This window comes from Helicoverpa zea, chromosome 3 (assembly GCF_022581195.2).
Source record: "Helicoverpa zea isolate HzStark_Cry1AcR chromosome 3, ilHelZeax1.1, whole genome shotgun sequence".
In the NCBI taxonomy this organism is placed as follows: domain Eukaryota; kingdom Metazoa; phylum Arthropoda; class Insecta; order Lepidoptera; family Noctuidae; genus Helicoverpa; species Helicoverpa zea.
The window spans coordinates 11,617,917-11,637,117 of record NC_061454.1 but is presented as its reverse complement, the minus strand read 5'-3'; the positions used below and the strand labels follow the sequence as shown (position 1 = coordinate 11,637,117).

The 19,201-nt window shown below is 37.3% G+C and overlaps 1 protein-coding gene across 1 annotated transcript in view; it reads left to right on the top strand.

The window, feature by feature from the left end:
* Positions 1-15,025, top strand: part of LOC124629432 (carbohydrate sulfotransferase 11) — a 76,356-nt gene extending 61,331 nt beyond the window's left edge. The window contains exon 4 of the mRNA XM_047162840.1: positions 14,834-15,025. Coding sequence (XP_047018796.1) covers positions 14,834-14,886 — 53 coding nt within the window. The 3' untranslated portion in view covers positions 14,887-15,025. The remainder of the gene's footprint in view (positions 1-14,833) is intronic.
* Positions 15,026-19,201: the final 4,176 nt, after the last annotated feature.

The following is a 19,201-nucleotide window of genomic DNA, read 5'->3' as shown; positions in this document are numbered from 1 at the left end:
TGCACTAGCAAGGCTCAAAACCGACATGCAACTAGGAGAGTTTGTTAAACGTGTTGCTTTATTGAGGCGACTCCCTCACGATAAAGTTGGGCAAATAGCAGGTTGGGGACTAATTGATGTAAGTACTTTTAAAATCAAAACATAATACAGCTATAGTAAAATCGAGCTAATTAAACACTGAATATTCCAGGAACAAACACCACTAGGGGCAAAGACCCTTCAATATACCAAACAACTTATAATAGAGAGAACTGCATGTCAAAAACAACTAAAAAATATACCGCGAGGCGCCTTTTGTGGTGATAGCATTAACGGATATTCTTTTGCGTCTGGGTAAGAAGATTGGCATTCCGGCATTTGGGGATACTATTATAACTTTGAGGTGTGTGAAGCGTGTAAAGCAAAGTTCACATGCAACTTGTCTGGGAGGGGTTTCTGTTATACGTCAGATAGTATCACCTGGAATCGTAACAGTGAGGAGACTACGTAGAATACGACGAGGTTTCCATGGTATAGGGTCAAACACCACCAATATTTAGTTCCAATTTTTGCCTTTTGCGTACGCTAGCTAACGGGCTAGTTTTAACTATTTACATGAGAAACCTTATTATGAACTAACCATTACAATCCAGACCCGTTTAGAAGCAAAAGTCTTAGGAGTAAAAACAATAAAAAGCTCATTTCTTTTAATTTGAAAATAGCATAAACCGCTTTATGGCCATAAAAAATAGTTATTTTTGCATTAATGTTCGAATGAGAAGATTACGTATATAAGATTACGTGTATATGTGACTGTTCACTGACTTCTTGGACGTCAATCAGGTAGCTGAACATTATGTATTATCTCGCTGCGTTCAGTTTATTAGGGTTTATTGCATGTGACAAGGATGCAATGATAGTAGAAGGAATTCTCGCGAAGATACAAGACTTTCCACACTCTGTCTTTACGAATATGCGATGTAAAAAAGAGAACGATACAAGGTATCTTTGTGGCGCTTCTATCGTGAATGACAGGGTAGTTATGACAGCTGCCCACTGCTTGGCTGGTTGTGGATCTGGATCTAAGCTTCATATCTTCGTGGGGAAAAGTACTCGTGGCGGTCAAAGGGCTTCGGTGAAAAGATACTTTGTTCATAAACATTATCGACGTTTGCCAATAATTAATGATATTGCACTGATGAAGCTTAAGACTTCACTTAGTTTTGGTAATAAAGTGAAAAGAGTAGCCTTGATGGCGAATCCTCCTTATCATGCGAAGGCGACAGTAGCGGGATGGGGAATGATTAATGTGAGTATTTTTCATAATTCTTAAGTGTTTCAAAGTGTGGTAAACCTTATTTTTATTTGAAAAAAAAAACAACAGATTATCTTTTGTGAGATTCATTGGCAAAAATATTTGCATTTAACATTGTCATCCAGTTTGAGTTTGGGGCACTATTGTTAGTTGAATTGCTAAAAAGGATATTCCTAATCGGAAAAAACCTGCAGATTCAATCATCTTGACTATTTCAGGAGTTCACAAAGGAAAGATCTCCGTATCTCCATTATGTTGATCAATATGTGCGACCAGCTGAAGAATGTAGGAAAATATTGAAGAGAAACAATGAAGGTACCATTTGTGCCAGAAGCTTAAATGAAAGTTCTTATGCTAGCAAGTAAGACAAGAACAATTCATGTGTTTCATATTTTAATTATATATTTCTTTTTGAAGTAGTGCCCATAAGAAGATTGGTATTCCGGCATTTGGGGATACTATTATAACTTTGAGGTGTGTGAAGCGTGTAAAGCAAAGTTCACATGCAACTTGTCTCGGGGGGGGTTTCTGTTATACGTCAGATAGTATCACCTGGAATCGTAACAGTGACGAGACTACGTAGTATACGACGAGGTTTCCATGGTATAGGGTCAAACACCACCAATATTTAGTTCCAATTTTTGCCTTTTGCGTACGCTAGCTAACGGGCTAGTTTTAACTATTTACATGAGGAACCTTATTATGAACTAACCATTACAATCCAGGCCTGTTTAAAAGCAAAAGTCTTAGGAGTAAAAACAATAAAAAGCTCATTTCTTTTAATTTGAAAATAGCATAAACCGCTTTATGGCCATTAAAAAAGTTATTTTTGAATTAATGTTCGAATGAGAAGATTACGTATATAAGATTACGTGCATATGTGACTGTTCACTGACTTCTTGGACGTCAATCGGGTGGCTGAACATTATGTTTTATCTCGCTGCGTTCAGTTTATTAGGGTTTATTGCATGTGACAAGGATGCAATGATAGTAGAAGGAATGCTCGCGAAGATACAAGACTTTCCACACTCTGTCTTTACGAATATGCGATGTAAAAAAGAGAACGATACAAGTAGGTATCTCTGTGGCGCTTCTATCGTGAATGACAGGGTAGTTTTGACAGCTGCCCACTGCTTGGCTGGTTGTGGATCTGGATCTAAGATTCATATCTTCGTGGGGAAAAATACTCGTGGTGGTCAAAAGGCTTCGGTGAAAAGATACTTTGTTCATAAACATTATCGACGTTTGCCAATAATTAATGATATTGCACTGATGAAGCTTAAGACTTCACTTAATTTTGGTAATAAAGTGAAAAGAGTAGCCTTAATGGCGAATCCTCCTTATCATGAGAAGGCGAGAGTAGCGGGATGGGGACTAAATAATGTGAGTATTTTTGTTTCAAAGTGTTGTAAACCTTTTTTAATTTGAAAATAAGTAGAGATATAAACTAAAAGAATTTGAACTACAGATTTTTGTGAGATCCATTGGCAAAAATATTTGAATTTTTTTTTGTGCATTAATTATAAATTTTATTTATAGCAATAATATTGTCATCCAGTTTGAGTTTGGGGTGCTATTGTTAGTTGAATTGCTAAAAAGGATATTCCTAATCGGAAAAAACATGTAGATTCAATCATCTTGACTATTTCAGGAGTTCACAAAGGAAAGATCTCCGTATCTCCATTATGTTGATCAAAATGTGCAACCAGCTGAAGAATGTAGGAAAATATTGAAGAGAAACAATGAAGGTACCATTTGTGCCAGAAGCTTAAATGAAAGTTCTTATGCTAGCAAGTAAGACAAGAACAATTCATGTGTTTCATATTTTAATTATATATTTATTTTTGAAGTAGTGCCCATACAATTGCAGTAGTGTTTGTCTATGGGAAATATCATTTTTAGGGTTCCGTACCTCAAAAGGAAAAAACGGAACCCTTATAGGATCACTTTGTTGTCCGTCTGTCTGTCTGTCTGTCTGTCTGTCTGTCTGTCTGTCTGTCTGTCTGTCTGTCTGTCTGTCTGTCTGTCTGTCAAGACCCTTTATCTCAAGAACGCGTGGACGTAACAAGCTGAAATTCACATGAAATACTCAGGTCTATTGTCCCTTTCAGCTGTGAAAATATCAAACTTGTAAACCAAGCCAATCAAAAGATACAGCCGATTATGTCGATATTTTCAACAAATTTTCGACACTCGCAAAGGAATCAAAACCTACAGGATACTTCCCGTAAACTCAGAGTCTTGAAATTTGGCATGAAGCATTGTCATATAATGCAAATATAGGAAAAATTACGAAAATCTAATTTTTTTAGTTATATAATGTAAAAAAAAATATTTTAATAAAATGAAACTTACTACCTTATTTCTCACAAACGAATAAAGGTATCAAATTGAAATTTATACCAAATACCTAGGTCTATTGTCCCTTTAGGCAGTGAAAAAATCAAACTTCTAAGTTAACGCGATCAAAAGATTCAGTAGTTATACCGACACCTTAGACGAATTTCCGTCACACGCTAGGGAATCAAAACCTACAAGGTACTTCCCGTGAACTCAGAATCTTGAAATTCGGCAAGAAGCACCGTTATATAGCACAGATAAAGGAAAAATTGCGAAAATGATAAATTTGTAGTTACATAAGATATTAAAATATTATCAAATCAAATCAAATATTTTCCTCATTTCAATGGGGAATTTAAACGACCAAGTTTGACGGATTTGAGAAAACATTTCTTTGTAGTAAAAGAGTATACTCGCAGTTTATTTCCATTGTCATCAGGTCAGGATCTGATGATGGAAATCCTGAGAAATCGAGGGCAACTATCAGAAATTGTAGGCATGCATAGGATTAAAACTTGATTCTCAGATGTATGTCTGGTGATACTATCAAACAGTGAAGGTTTACAGCTTACCTGATGATGGAGACGTGAGAAAGTCGAGAGACTCTCCTCCACGGTATGTTTTAGTTACGTCGTGTTTGGGCTTATATTATTCGTATTGACGAGAACTTTTCACAAAAGTTAAAAATAAAAACTTTTTACAAAAAAAAACAACAAGAAAACTGTTTTTATGCATCGGTCTAGATCTCGGTGGTTAAATAAATATAGATGCATTCTCTACACACCGACTTCTAGACCGATGCACCTATCATCTTTTTAATTTCTTTCTTGCTTTTGTTTTCTTGTTGCTTTTTTATATGTTTGAAGTTGGATTTGTTTGTAAAATGCTACAAAATAAAATAAAGCCGACTTTATAAAACAAAGAAAAGGACAGAATTACACTTTTGTCAAGGCTCTAGAAACGTAAAGCCAGCAGCCCCGAATCCTACACTCTAGCAGTCGTTGTTACAATTTGACAGTTACAAGTCGTCAGGCAGTTTCGAAAAAAACCTGAAACTGGGGCTCGTTAGGTGATTAATCCCTCAAAAATAAAAGATCCCTTTAGTACTGAATTCTCATCACCTAAAATAAAATAAGCTCCAACACGGTTACGTTATAAATTGTAAAGGAGTTCCCATAACTATATCTGATCTTTGCTATCGATCCCACAATGGCAGTCAAACTTATCTATGTGGAAAGTCTTCGCCAATACAAATAAAATAAGCCCAAACACGTGGTAGTTGCAACATACCGTTCAGGAGTTCCCTCGACTCTCTGTAGTCTCCATTATCAAATCAGCTAAAAACCTTCACTGTTTACAAGTACCCTCAAAAATACACTCACATGTCTAGTTTTGACTCGATGCGTGCCTACAATATTCAAGAGTTGCCCTCGATTTCTCAGGGTTTCCAGATCCTCATCAGATCCTGGTCATCCGAATTGACATCCTCCTTCTTTATGAAAAGTCTTTAACAATAAAAACTAGCATTGCAACCTGTACAATCCTCTGAAACTGCTTGTCTTTTCAAACGATCCTGGACATTCGTCTCCATGGAATTTTGATAAAATATTTATATTCAAAGAAACGTCATACCATTCTCCACGATTTAAAACTACTTTGATTCATGTCCGCTTCAGTTTTTACAAATTCGTCAGTTTTTACAAAATGGGTCAGATATGCCCAATGACCTTAATTAGCTATTTTCAATCAGATTTCTGAATGATGACTACAAAATGTTGTATATAAATAACATTAATAAAATAACTTTTACAAAGTACTGGCCTACTATTTTAGTCATATTATAAAATAAAAAATATTAACTATTTTGGTCTCACAAAATAATCATAACTATGATTGTTGTAAACTGAACGGTTGGCGCGAGACTCACTTTTTATCTATACAGGATTTGTACGGAACCCTCGGTGCGCGAGTCCGACTCGCACTTGGCCGGTTTTTTTTTGTACATTCTAACATCCAGAAATGTCCGTGGTAAGTTCTGTCAAAATTGTGCAAAAATAATATAAAACGAGTTATGATATGTAGACCTACACAATAATTGTAGATATATAAAATAAAACTCATAGCATATTATAGTATACATATAGTTTATAAAATACACCTTTTTGTTTTGGGATGTAGAAAAATTCTCCCATACAAATAGTAATATCCTCGAAGATCTGTGCATCACAAAAAAAAGCATTTGGTTTTTTGCGTTCTACATATCTAAATAATTTAAACTGAAAATGAACTTTAGTGTTATTCATTTACGTAGATCCGGTATTAATTATTAAAAATAATAAAGAAATATATAGATAACTTCAAATCAAATATAAATATAACAAACAACTTATAAAAGAGAGAACTGCATGTCAAAAACAACTAATAAATATACCGCGAGGCGCCTTTTGTGGTGACAGCATTAACGGATATTCTTTTGCATCTGGGTAAGAAGATTGGCATTCCGGCATTTGGGGATACTATTATAACTTTGAGGTGTGTGAAGCGTGTAAAGCAAAGTTCACATGCAACTTGTCTGGGAGGGGTTTCTGTTATACGTCAGATAGTATCACCTGGAATCGTAACAGTGACGAGACTACGTAGAATACGACGAGGTTTCCATGGTATAGGGTCAAACACCACCAATATTTAGTTCCAATTTTTGCCTTTTGCGTACGCTAGCTAACGGGCTAGTTTTAACTATTTACATGAGGAACCTTATTATGAACTAACCATTACAATCCAGGCCTGTTTAGAAGCAAAAGTCTTAGGAGTAAAAACAATAAAAAGCTCATTTCTTTTAACCCTTAAATTGGCAGTGTACTCCACCAAAGACATTAACTTTTTTTAAATCGATTGTACTACTAATCTAAAAAAATACAATTTTTTTATTCTTTTTGGCTTGCAATAATTGTTTATTTTGGTAGAAAAAATATTTGAATGTGGTTCCATTGAAAAATGGCTGTCAAATTCAAAATGTCTTCCAAGCAGTCTGGTGCATCTGGGTCACGGGTAAGTTTTTTGTGTTTTTCTACATTTTTTTGGATGGGACTTGTGGTTATTTGGCTTTAAATTGCATAGGAACATTATAAATGATATCAATCATTCGTAATTTTTTGTGTAAATAATGTAATCGCAATTTTATAAGTTCATAACTGTGTATTAGACATGGGCGCCGCGCCGGCGTCGCCACGCCGCGACACGCCCGCGCGCCGCCGCCGCCGCCGACATTAGCTGCGCGGCGTGAGTTAGGTTAAGACGTGCCATTTTGTTCGCAATTATTTAGGCAATACTCTTCTTCCTCCGAGCCTTTTTCCCAACCATGTTGGGGTCGGTTTCTAGTCTAACCGGATTCAGCTGAGTACCAGTGCTTTACAAGGAGCGACTGCCTATCTGAACGAAATGGACACTTCAGTTTCTTTAAATATCAGTAGTTTTCATCAATTTTGAGTAAACTATCCAAAAAACATAGTGCTGTTGGTCATGGAATCGAAGATGATCCATTAGATCAAGAATGTTGGCAATATCTTGCTTCTGCTATTGGGGATCGACCCATTTCCAAAATGCGGACCTTCCATCATTTTGGAATGAGAAGAAGACAGAATTTCCATGGCTGTCTACATTTGCAAGGGCTCTGCTGTGTATACCCGCTACAAGTACTCCGAGTCATCATCATCTTCCTGCCCTGTTCCCAAGTCATTTGGAGTCGGTGCAACATGTCTTTTTCTTCCATTCCTCTCTGTCAGACATACTTACATCCACTCCCTTCTGCTTCACATCCTCTTTCAGTCATCAATCAATCCATCTTTTCCTCGGTCTACTTAGCACACTCTTTGTGACATGCGTTTCACACCGTCTCATCACATGCCCATACCACGACAAACTCTTCAAGGCTTCCTCTGATATACTCATTCCTGACTTTGTCCATTCTGTTAACCCCACACCTCCGTCTCAACATTCTCATCTTTGCTACATGCACTCTATTCTCATCCTTCTTTTTCAATGCCCAACACTCTGATCCATACAGGACGACAGGTCTTATTACGGATTTGTAAATTTTGCCCTTCAGTTTGAGGGGCATCCGGTGGGTCACAAATAGTGCTAGTTACCTGTCGCCACTGCATCCATCCAGAATTGATCTGATGCGTAACATCCCTGTCCACCTCATCGTCACTTTGGACTAGTGAACCAAGGTACCGGAAGTCGGAGCAGACTGGTAGGGGCATGCCGGCTAGGGTTATGGTCATGGGTCTTGATATACCGCCAAAATCGCAATGTAGGTACTCGGTTTTGCTCTTGCTGACCTTTAAATCTACCGTCTTCAGTCTTAGCCGCCATGCCTCCAATCTGCTCTGGACCTCTGGCCCACTCTCCCCCACCAGAACAATCATTGGCGAAAAGCATACACCAGGAAACCTCCTCCTGTATGTCCGCTGTAAGGGCGTCCATTAACAACAGGAAGAGGTAAGGACTGAGCGCCGACCCCTGATGTAAGCCAACCCCTACACTGAAACTGGCGGTAGTGCCGGCTGTAGACCGGACTTGTGTACTGCATCTGCCGTACATCGCTCGAATCAACTGCACATGAAGTATGTGCAGTTGATTCGAGCCTGGCATACCTTTCTCCTTAAGGGCCCACCACAAAACCTCACGAGGTATCCAGTCATATGCCTTTTCAAGGTCAACGAACACCTTATGTAAGCTATATGTCGACAGGGTGAAGCCCTGTTGCTACCGGCTACTGCGTTTGATCTGGCAGTGGTCAACACGTGGTTCCAGAAGAACTCGGAGCACAGGATCACCTATAAAAGCGGTCCACGTGCCACACAAATTTATTACTTTTTGGTTAGACGCAGTAATTTGAAGAACATAAAAGATTGTAAGGTTATACCTGGAACTAGGATTCATATCTCCGTGGGGAAAAATACAGATGGAGGTCAAATGACTACGCTAAGAGGACTTATGATACATGAATATTACGTCGACATTGGCGTGGGATTAGGCAATGATATCGCACTGGCAAGGCTTAACACTGCCCTTAAGTTTGGTAATAAAGTGAAAAGAGTAGCCTTGATGGCGAATCCGCCTTATCATGAGAAGGCGAGAGTAGCGGGATGGGGAATAATTAATGTGAGTATTGTTATATAGAAATTTTTAATTAATGTGTTGCCTACAAATGTATGTACTAAAATAAGATTATAAGCTGTTTATGTCTTTACTAACAATAATGGATTGTATTATATGAATAAAAATTGATTGATTATATTTTTCGTAATTCTTAAAAGTGTTACAGAGGTTTTAGTTGTGTTGTAAACATTTTTCTTATTTTAAAAGTATAGGTATGAAGAATTTAAACAAAAGATTATCTTATGTGAGAACCATTGCCAAAAATATTTGCTCTTAATATTGACATACCGTATAGTAGTCTGTCACTTGAATGAATAAATGTAATGTCCTTGATCGGTCAAAGATGTTCAGGATTATTCATGTTGGTTAATCCAGGAAATAATACCAGACACATCTCCGTTTCTTCATTATATCGACCAATATGTTCTGCCGGCTATGGAATGTGTGATTTCGGCCACGGTGGCTGTTCTCATTTAAGGAGATCAGCCAGCTGCGCAGTACATATTATAGTGCACGAGCATTTGCACAGACACAGGTGCACTCCCTATTCCTTCACTCACATAACCCGATGAGACGGCAATCCGACACGACCGGAAAGAGATCAGGCGCAGGACCGACATTTACGTGCTCTCCGATGCACGGGTGTATCAATTACCAACTTCCAGACTATGTGCTGCTTTGTGAAAGTTTAAGAAAAAACAAAGCGATTTCGGCCGAAATCGAACCCGAAACCCCGAGCACAGCAGCCGCGCTTGCGACCACTAGACCAACGAGACAGTCAAAATATAGTTAAACAAGTTATATATATATACTTTTACTATATACTTTTATAGCTACGTATACTTTTACTTTGATGATTAAGTACAAAAAAATGTTGGTATTGGTAATGAAAGATATTTATTTGAAAAAAAAAAAAACGATTAATGCAGATAACTAACAAAACATGGGCACCATGTTTAATGTCACCACTATCAGTCTGGGTTGCGTCTAGGTGATTCGTGCTACTCTCATCATCGCTGTCACTATGGAGAAGCTGTCAAGAGCCTCGGACACCATGGCCTGCCGTGCGTGAACCAAATGCCTGGGCACGCGACGATGGCAAGAGACCAGACAGTATATCGCTATTTCCGTGGAAAATGGGTAGGATTTTAGTGTGGAATGCGACCTGCTTCGATACTCTTGCGACATCCCATCTTCCTAGAACTGCGTGTTGTGCTGGCTCTGCAACTTCACAAGTAGAAGACCTCAAGCACATCCTTGCTAAGGAAATTTCTAAATGCCTTGTTGACACTTCTCGGGACCTGAACTGAACCTGAACTGCAATCGGACTGCACTTTGATTTGCAGTTCTATAGCAGTCGTATCAACTGCATTCGAACTGCCGTTGAACTGTAAATTTGCAGGTGAAATGCAGTCCGTCTGTCTAGAGCCTTAGTCTCAGCCAACCCTTTTACGAGTATTTCGTATAATACACTTTCACATAGTGCACGTGTGCGAACTTCCACGCGATTTCATAAAAACAATATTAAAATTTCATTCGTGCGGTGCGTTCTTCTAATTTGAAAATAGCATAAACCACTTTATGAGTATTCAAAGAAGTAATTTTTGAGTAAATTAACGAATGCTAAGATTACGTATGGTTATATGAGTGTTCACTGACTTCTTGGACGTCAATTGAATGGCTGAACATAATGTATTATCTCGCTGTGTTCAGTCTATTAGGGTTTATTGCATGTGAGGATCCACTTGTGGTCGAAGGAGATATCGCGTGGATAGAAGACTTTCCACATTCTGTCTATATGGCTGCTGAGTGTAGACAAAGCCACGGTTCAAATGCACCTTATCTTTGTGGCGCTTCCATCGTGAATGAAAAGATAGTTATGTCAGCTGCCCATTGCTTGGCTGATTGTACATCTGGATCTAAGGTGTATATCTCCGTGGGGAAAAATACCCGTGGAGGTCAAAAGTCTTCGCTAAAAAGACTAGTTATACATGAACACTACAATGGTGAGGAAGTAAGCAATGATATCGCACTGGGAAAGCTTACGACTTCACTTAATTTTGGTAATAAAGTGAAAAGAGTAGCCTTGATGGCGAATCCGCCTTATCATGAGAAGGCGACAGTAGCGGGATGGGGATTGATAGATGTGAGTATTTTTCAGCATTCTTAAAAGTGTTTTAAATACACGCATTACAAAAAGGATACTTAGGTTTTGGTTGTGTTGTAAATATTTTTTTTATGTGAAAAAAATATAGATATAAAGAATTTAAAATACTGGTTTGAGAATCATATTTGCGGTAAATATTGACAGACTGAATTAATAAATGTAATGTCCTTGATCAGTCAGAGATGTTCAGGTTTATTCATTAACCAACATGTAATGTCCTTGATCAGTCAGAGATGTTCAGGTTTATTCATTAACCAACATGAATAAACCTGAACATCTCTGACTGATCAAGGACATTACATTTATTAATTCAGTCTGTCAATATTTACCGCAAATATGATCCAGGAAATAATACCAGAAACATCTCCGTTTCTTCGTTATATCGACCAATATGTGCTGCCGGCTAAGGAATGTTTGGAAAGGTTGGGGAAGTTCAGCAGATGTGGTACCCTTTGTGCCCAAAGCAAAAATGAAAATTCTTATGCGAGCGGGTAAGCCAAGAATAATTCCTATATAGTTATACATTTTAATGACAGTTTTATAACAGTGTCCACACAAGTAAGTGTTGTAGTGTTTGTGATGATTGCCAGAACCACATGCATTTATTTTTATCCCTGGATATACCCATTTAGCAAAATGGCATTTTTTACCTCATCTGTCCCAGGTGAAACGCAAGTCATCTTGGGTTAGAGCGATTAGAGATCAGTTTAACTGAACTTTAAAACTGAACTTTAATCTGTTTTTATTGAATTTGACCACAATGTTTTATAACAATTTAGTCTAATAATATGCTTATTTATATGTACATACATGTATGATATGGACTGGTTTAACTTTCAGATGCGTATATTTCGGTCGTCATATTATTTTTTTAATAATGTAGTGGTAGGTGTAAGTGTACATTTATCTGCGGTTCGTTGATTATTTTTTTACAAGTTTTCATTTAACTAGCAATGTAGTTATGTATTTAACCGCTACATACGTACGGGTGAAATCTATTAACGCAATTTCGGAAGACAACCTGGAATTTTGTTTACACCTTTATTTTGGAAGACTATACATAATTAACTCTGTGTCGCCATTTTAAATCCAACATGGCGACGTACCCAATATTTTATTTTTATGCATTTGTTTGTGTTGACAAGTAAATCGAACAATTTTAATTACTACCTAAATATGCAAGCTTTAGGTATATCATTATTTAACAGTAAAAACCATTTGTTAATATTTAATTTACTTCTTTGAGAGCATTTAAATAGAAGGTTGTTTTTACTTAAATGCACTGAACATTTTATTCATAATTTATAATTTACTTTTTATCATCCGATTTCGTCTCAGCAAGTCCTTCTACGAGTATTTCGATTTACTGAGCACACATGCAATTTGTTTCGTGCGATACGTTCCATTTCGGTAGGTGTGGTGTTCACCATAAAAAAACTCATTTTCTGTAATTTGAAAATAGCAGAAACCATTTTATGGCCATTAAAAAGAGCAATTTTTTAATTAATGTTCGAATGAGTAGATTACGTATGCTGATACGAGTGTTCACTGACTTCTTGGTCGTCAATCGGATAGTTGAACATTATGTATTATCTCGCTGCGTTCAGTTTTTTGGGGTTTATATCATGTGAGGACCAGCCTTTGATAGTCCAAGGAAATTTCGCGAGGATAGAAGATTTTCCACACTCTGTCTATATGGAGGTTGGGTGTAAACAAAGGCGCGGTTCAATGATATATTATCTTTGTGGCGCTTCCATTTTGAATGAAAAAATAGTTATGTCAGCTGCCCATTGCTTGGCTGAATGTATGATACCTGGAACTAGGATTCATATCTCCGTGGGGAAAAATACAGATGGAGGTCAAATGACTACGCTAAGAGGACTTATGATACATGAATATTACGTCGACATTGGCGTGGGATTAGGCAATGATATCGCACTGGCAAGGCTTAACACTGCCCTTAAGTTTGGTAATAAAGTGAAAAGAGTAGCCTTGATGGCGAATCCGCCTTATCATGAGAAGGCGAGAGTAGCGGGATGGGGAATAATTAATGTGAGTATTGTTATATAGAAATTTTTAATGAATGTGTTGCCTACAAATGTATGTAGATTATAAGCTGTTTATGTCTTTACTAACAATAATGGATTGTATTATATGAATAAAAATTGATTGATTATGTTTTTCGTAATTCTTAAAAGTGTTACAGAGGTTTTAGTTGTGTTGTAAACATTTTTCTTATTTTAAAAGTATAGGTATGAAGAATTTAAACAAAAGATTATCTTATGTGAGAACCATTGCCAAAAATATTTGCTCTTAATATTGACATACCCTATAGTAGTCTGTCACTTGAATTAATAAATGTAATGTCCTTGATCGGTCAAAGATGTTCAGGATTATTCATGTTGGTTAATCCAGGAAATAATACCAGACACATCTCCGTTTCTTCATTATATCGACCAATATGTTCTGCCGGCTATGGAATGTGTGAGAAGGATGGGGAAGTACAGCAAACCTGGTACCCTTTGTGCCCAAAACAGAAATGAAAATTCTTATGCTAGCAGGTACCATATTAAGTTTAATTCCTTTCATAATATATATGTAGTGAGATATTTTAATAACGTTTTTTTTTTTGTTTGTTTATTTTTCACAAGGTTTTATTTAACTTGCAATGTATGTAGGTATGAAGTACGGGTGAAATCTTGCAACGCAGTTTTAAAGCAAATATCTTTTAACAGATTGAGCTTGAATTTTGTGTACATCTTCGGTTTGGATGACAATGCATAATTAACTCTGTGACGCTATTCTAAATCCAATATGGCGACATACCCAAGATGGCCAAGATGATTTATTTTTATGCGCAATTTGTTTCGTGCGGTGCGTTTACCAGAAGCACATTTTTTTCTAATTTAAAATAGCATAAACCACTTTTCGACTAAAAGTTGTTTTTGAATCAATGTTCGAATGAATAGATTACTTATGGTGACATGAGTTTTCACTGACTTCTGGAATGTCAATCGGCTAGCTGAACATTATCTATTATCTCGCTGTGTTCAGTTTATTTGGGATTATTGCATGTGAGAAGATTCCTATAAATAGTTTATGGAAATATCGTTAGGATTGAAGACTTTCACATTCTGCCGTAATGGGTATACTGTGTAAATTTAAGCAGGGTGAACTAGTTTATTTCAGTTTCCATCGTAAATGATCGGTTAGCCACGTCAGCTGCGCATTCAGCACACTGCTTGGCTGATTGTAGATCTGGATCTGAGGCATTTATCTCCGCGGATAAAATGTATTCGGTAAAACGACGAAACATTCGAAGTGTTCCGTGTTGTATGTGCATATGCAGAATGTACAGAAATGTTCGGGATGATGTCTAAAAACTTGTGCTAGCATGTGAAACAAGAACAAATCCTTAATTAAGTATTTTTTTTATAAAAGATTTTTTTTATGTATTTTAAAGTACCTACATGCTTATTTCTTTCCTGCGACGTGGACAGGATTTAACTTTTAAATGCGTCCATTTCGGCAGTCATTTTATTTTTTGTACCACCTAGTGTAATTGTACAATACTCGTTTTCTGCGGTGCATTTTACGCTCTTTAAAACCAATGCGACACGTGCTGTTTTAAAAAAAAAAAATTAAACACTTACCTATTTTTAATTCATATCATAATTACAGCATCCATGTAATTGAATCGAACTTTATTGAATTGTAATTAAAAATCTGTTTTTTTTTGTTGTTTTATTAACACCTTTTATCTTTTTTTGACTAAATCGCTAAATCGCGTGTCTATGTTGTCCAACACATCGACCAACTGCAGCCAAGCGAAAATAGCCCTTAACATGTTTTGTTTTCATTTTCCACAGGGGTGACTCTGGCAGCGCTCTGGTGGTTCGTGGCTACATCCAGATTGGGATAGTCTCCTACAAGGTCCCTAAGATCAGCAGAAGCCTCGTAGTCTACACTGATACCGGGTACTTCTACGACTGGATAACTCATAACACGAAAAGACTTTACTGTGCTTAGATTTATTGTAATAAATAAATAGGTTTCTTTAAGTACCTACTTTCGGTTTTGTCAAAATTGTCCATCATCTGTGAACTACATATGTTGGGGTTAGCTTCCAGTTTAACTGGATGTTGCTGAATATGTGTTTTACATGGAGCGACTGCCTATAAGACCTCCTCAACCGAGTTATGTGAACCAGCTAATAGTCTTAGTTTTTACTGGTTGTCAGACTGTCTGGCTGAGTAACTTGATGCTTGATGGCGGTTTACTAGTGTCCATATCTGATAACACAATATCCTGACAAGTCTAGTGAATATTCCTACCCCAATTCCCAAGATGACCCCTAGCGATTCTACAGAAAAATGGACGAGGGATCTGTAAAGCTAAAAATATCCTGAAAATACGCATTCCAGCGTGGTGAATGAGAGACAGTTTCGAATCTCCTAGGCTTGGAGAGGATGCTTGGCGTATTTAAAATTTGCCAAATCTGAATTGTTCATTTCTTAACTTCGCTAGAGTAAAGCCGATCATACGGCTAAGTAAAGCTTGTCTCGGTCGGTCAGAAGATGGGTGATCATCTGCGTCAAAAAGAATTTCTCCATGTTTCGACACTGGCTGTCATTTGAATATCTTTGGCAGTTGTTATAAGAAGTCAGAAAGCAAAAAGTGACAACCTGTCCTACCAAGGGGTAGGTATAGGGTTGCCCTGGTAGCTGGGTTGAGGAGTTCATTTCAATGAAAATACATATTTTACTATTGCCGAGGAGCTTGTTAGTCCGAAGAAGGTATAAAGTTTACTATTGCCAAAGAAAATTCGCTAAGTGCTAGAATGAAAGAGTAGGTAGCAAATACCCTTTAAATGTAAGGGTGATTGGTGAACCTGTATCACACGGTTAGAATCTTTATTCTAAGGGAACTATTTCACAAAAAGAATATTAGGTAAAAGTCATAGTAACACAGTATAGCCTACATTAGCAGTGTATCGAGCAGGAAGGCTGGTAGGAAATGCTAATAGTGCAGATAAGAGGCCGCGGGTGCCACGGAAGTGACGTCACGCAGGTGTCTGCACTGCCGATAGAGTAATTAGTGCGTGTAGCTTTGTGGGAGGTAGTTAGCTATCTGTGTTAGTATTCAGGTTTACGAGTGTCGACTGTTTTGAAATAAGTAGCATGTTTTTGGATCGCAATCTTAATGATTACCTACGAGGTAAGAAGTAATAACATACCTCTAGTCAAAGTCAGAATCATTTATTGAAAGTAGGCACATTTCCTCGTCAATATTAAAAAAAGTACAGCACCCTCAAAAACGGCCCCCCTTCACTACTTCCCATTTCATCATAGATGTGCATATTGCCTGCGGGATATTGCGGGTTTGAATGAGTTACAGGCCCTATTACACAAGGAACATCTGCGGGTCTCACTCATTTAAGGTCTGACCCTTTTGGTGCAACCAGCAGGATTGGATAAACCTTCCTAACAGTTCCGAGTTTTATTTTAAGTTAGGTTCTGCATATTGTGATTATTAGGCTTTTCTTTCGATTCTTATATAAAGGCATAATGAGGTTTATTGGTAGTCATACACTCAAGTATTTTCCTATTTCACGCACTACCTAATTTCACATTTCCTTCTGTCAAACAAACGAAAAGGTATGTGTGTCATTTCATGACAAAAGGTACCTTATGGACTTTGGCGCTTAAGTCATTTGGAGATACAAATTCTACAATCTTGCTTAGACTAAAAAAACATATTGTCGTAAGTGCCAACACCCATAAGGTACCTTTTACCGCGAACTGACACATAATTTCTAATTGCAATCTCATCTATTTGGTTTCAAGACCACACACCATCTGGTCAGGGACCACCCACTCAACAGATAGTCAGTCTATCTAGACTTAATGTGAAGTCTTACTGGAATTCTGCCTAACGGTTGCGGTGCAGTAGTAACCCGGTTATGAATCAACAGTTTTATCAATGTAACGTGTACAATTTTATTTACAATAAAGTAATCAAAGGAAGCAAGAAAGCTGCATTGCAGAATGACAAGACGTTTCTGATTAAATTGAAAATTAATTTGTAATTTTTCGAACACAAAAGTCTTATTTAAAGGAGTAGAGATTGAAACGAGTATTTTCGAAACGGCCACTCAGTAATACTTATATGTCTGTTTTATTAGCCGTTTGTCTAGAAACTGCGGCGGTGATTAAACATACCCAATTGTTTATTTAATTAAAACTTACCTTATTGTTTCTACGAATAAATGTATTTACAACAGAGCATATATATTTTTACCATATTTCAATAACAGTAAAAAGTCTTGGTGATATCAGAAGAAAATTCATAAACGGAAAGCGTCATATGTAAGCAAAGTTATATCTATAGTCTGACTAAATTTCCTTCAATAATTGCACACGGTGATTCTACATCCAGTCTTTGAATATACCGTCTACCTCTATAGTTAAGTATAGTTATCGGCACGAATCTTGAGCTCTGACCTACATCTGCGCAGAAGTGATTTATTAGCAAAGAACCAATCCCGAGTGACGGCTATGACGCGATGCACTGCGGGCCAATCACCGCTTTAGCCCGCCCCCGCGCCTCACTTCATACCACAAAAGGGACCCAATAAATTACTTCTGCGCAGGTGAAGGTCAGAGCTCAAGATTCGTGCCGATAACTTTAATTAAACAAAGAATCCTCGACAAACATCATATGAATCATTCACGTTCAGTACAGTTGCACAGAAAAGTGAAAGAATCGAACGTGGTTCCGGTTACGAATAAGTTTGGTCCTAACATCCGACCACTGGCCACATTGTGTGCTATATTTGTAACTCCCACGAGATGTCCAATTGTGGACATTAGGGAATACTCGGTAGAAAGGAAGCTCGTCTTATTTTGGAGAGAAAATTGCATTCGTCGATTGATATGGCAGGTTATGTTTTGCACCTTACAGGGTGAGGCCCCAGGCGCTGTACGCGTAACTTGAGCTTATTGGGAACTAGGAATGCGATGGTACAAGAGATTGTAATAGGTTATTAGCACACCCTGTAAGTAGATGTATCTTTTGTGGTGGCCGTGTGAAAGTATTGCTCACTGTGTTCTTACAATATACTAAATTCTGTCTAAATTGTTTAAAAAAAAGGTAAAATAATTGGATTTTAATTAAATGGTATGAGTTTAGTGAACTTAGATTATGTATTTCAAGTAAAAAGAGAAAGAATTCATATAGTAGCAAACGGACGCACAAACAAACGCAAATGCAAGCAACCTGTTTTTGAACACAAACACCTTGAAAATATTAACATCTCGGAACTATTTGAAAAGCACCAAACCCTAAATTAAACAATGAGCATAGGAAACAAACAGTCGAGCACAATCATTGACAAACCAAACTTAGCTATCTGTTAATAAACAACATTGTCTAACTTCACTACGAAGGGACATAAATAACGTCTTATCAAATGTCCCAGTGCAGGCCTACTTGTTAACACGTGTCCAGAACATCGATAAAGCAGTGATCGATAGGGCGTTCGCGAAAGTCGATAGTCCCGGCCCACTAGTCCTTAGGTAGGTACCGCTTACGACTTTCGAAGTGTCAAACGATACGTCAACGGCCCTTACTGTTGCTGATTGTACTTAATAAGGATTAACTAATAGCTTTTGTGTTTTGTTTTATCGATTGTGTGGGTAAAGCTGGGAGTACCGGTTTTAGAAATTCATGAATAAGGAAACAATGTAGGCGATTCTTCATGCTGTCTGTTCTTTGCGAGGATTTATTGGAAATGCCGGTCCTATTTTTTTGCTTACGAGTACCTAGTATGTTCGTAGCACCTTAACAAAATGCTATCTTAAAACATCATTACTCTTCGAACCCAGAAGTACCTACTTTCTATACAGGTATAGTTAGACGAATAAACTTTCTTTCAAACCAAAACTGAACACTGAAATGAATCATACCTACTTCAAAAAACCTTAATGGACTACTCCATTGTCAATCGTTTACTTATCGTTATCAATGTGCTATGATATCAAGTTGGAAAACCTAATAGAAAAACCCTCGTGACTCAACGTTTACCTACGAATTTTCATAATAAACACATATTTACAGTTCTTTATACATTTAATACGAATATTTTTTTGTATTGAAGAAATTGCAAAACCACACTGCGGACTAAACAGTTGACCAGTTGACAATTATTTTTTTATATCTTGATTCTGATCATAGTT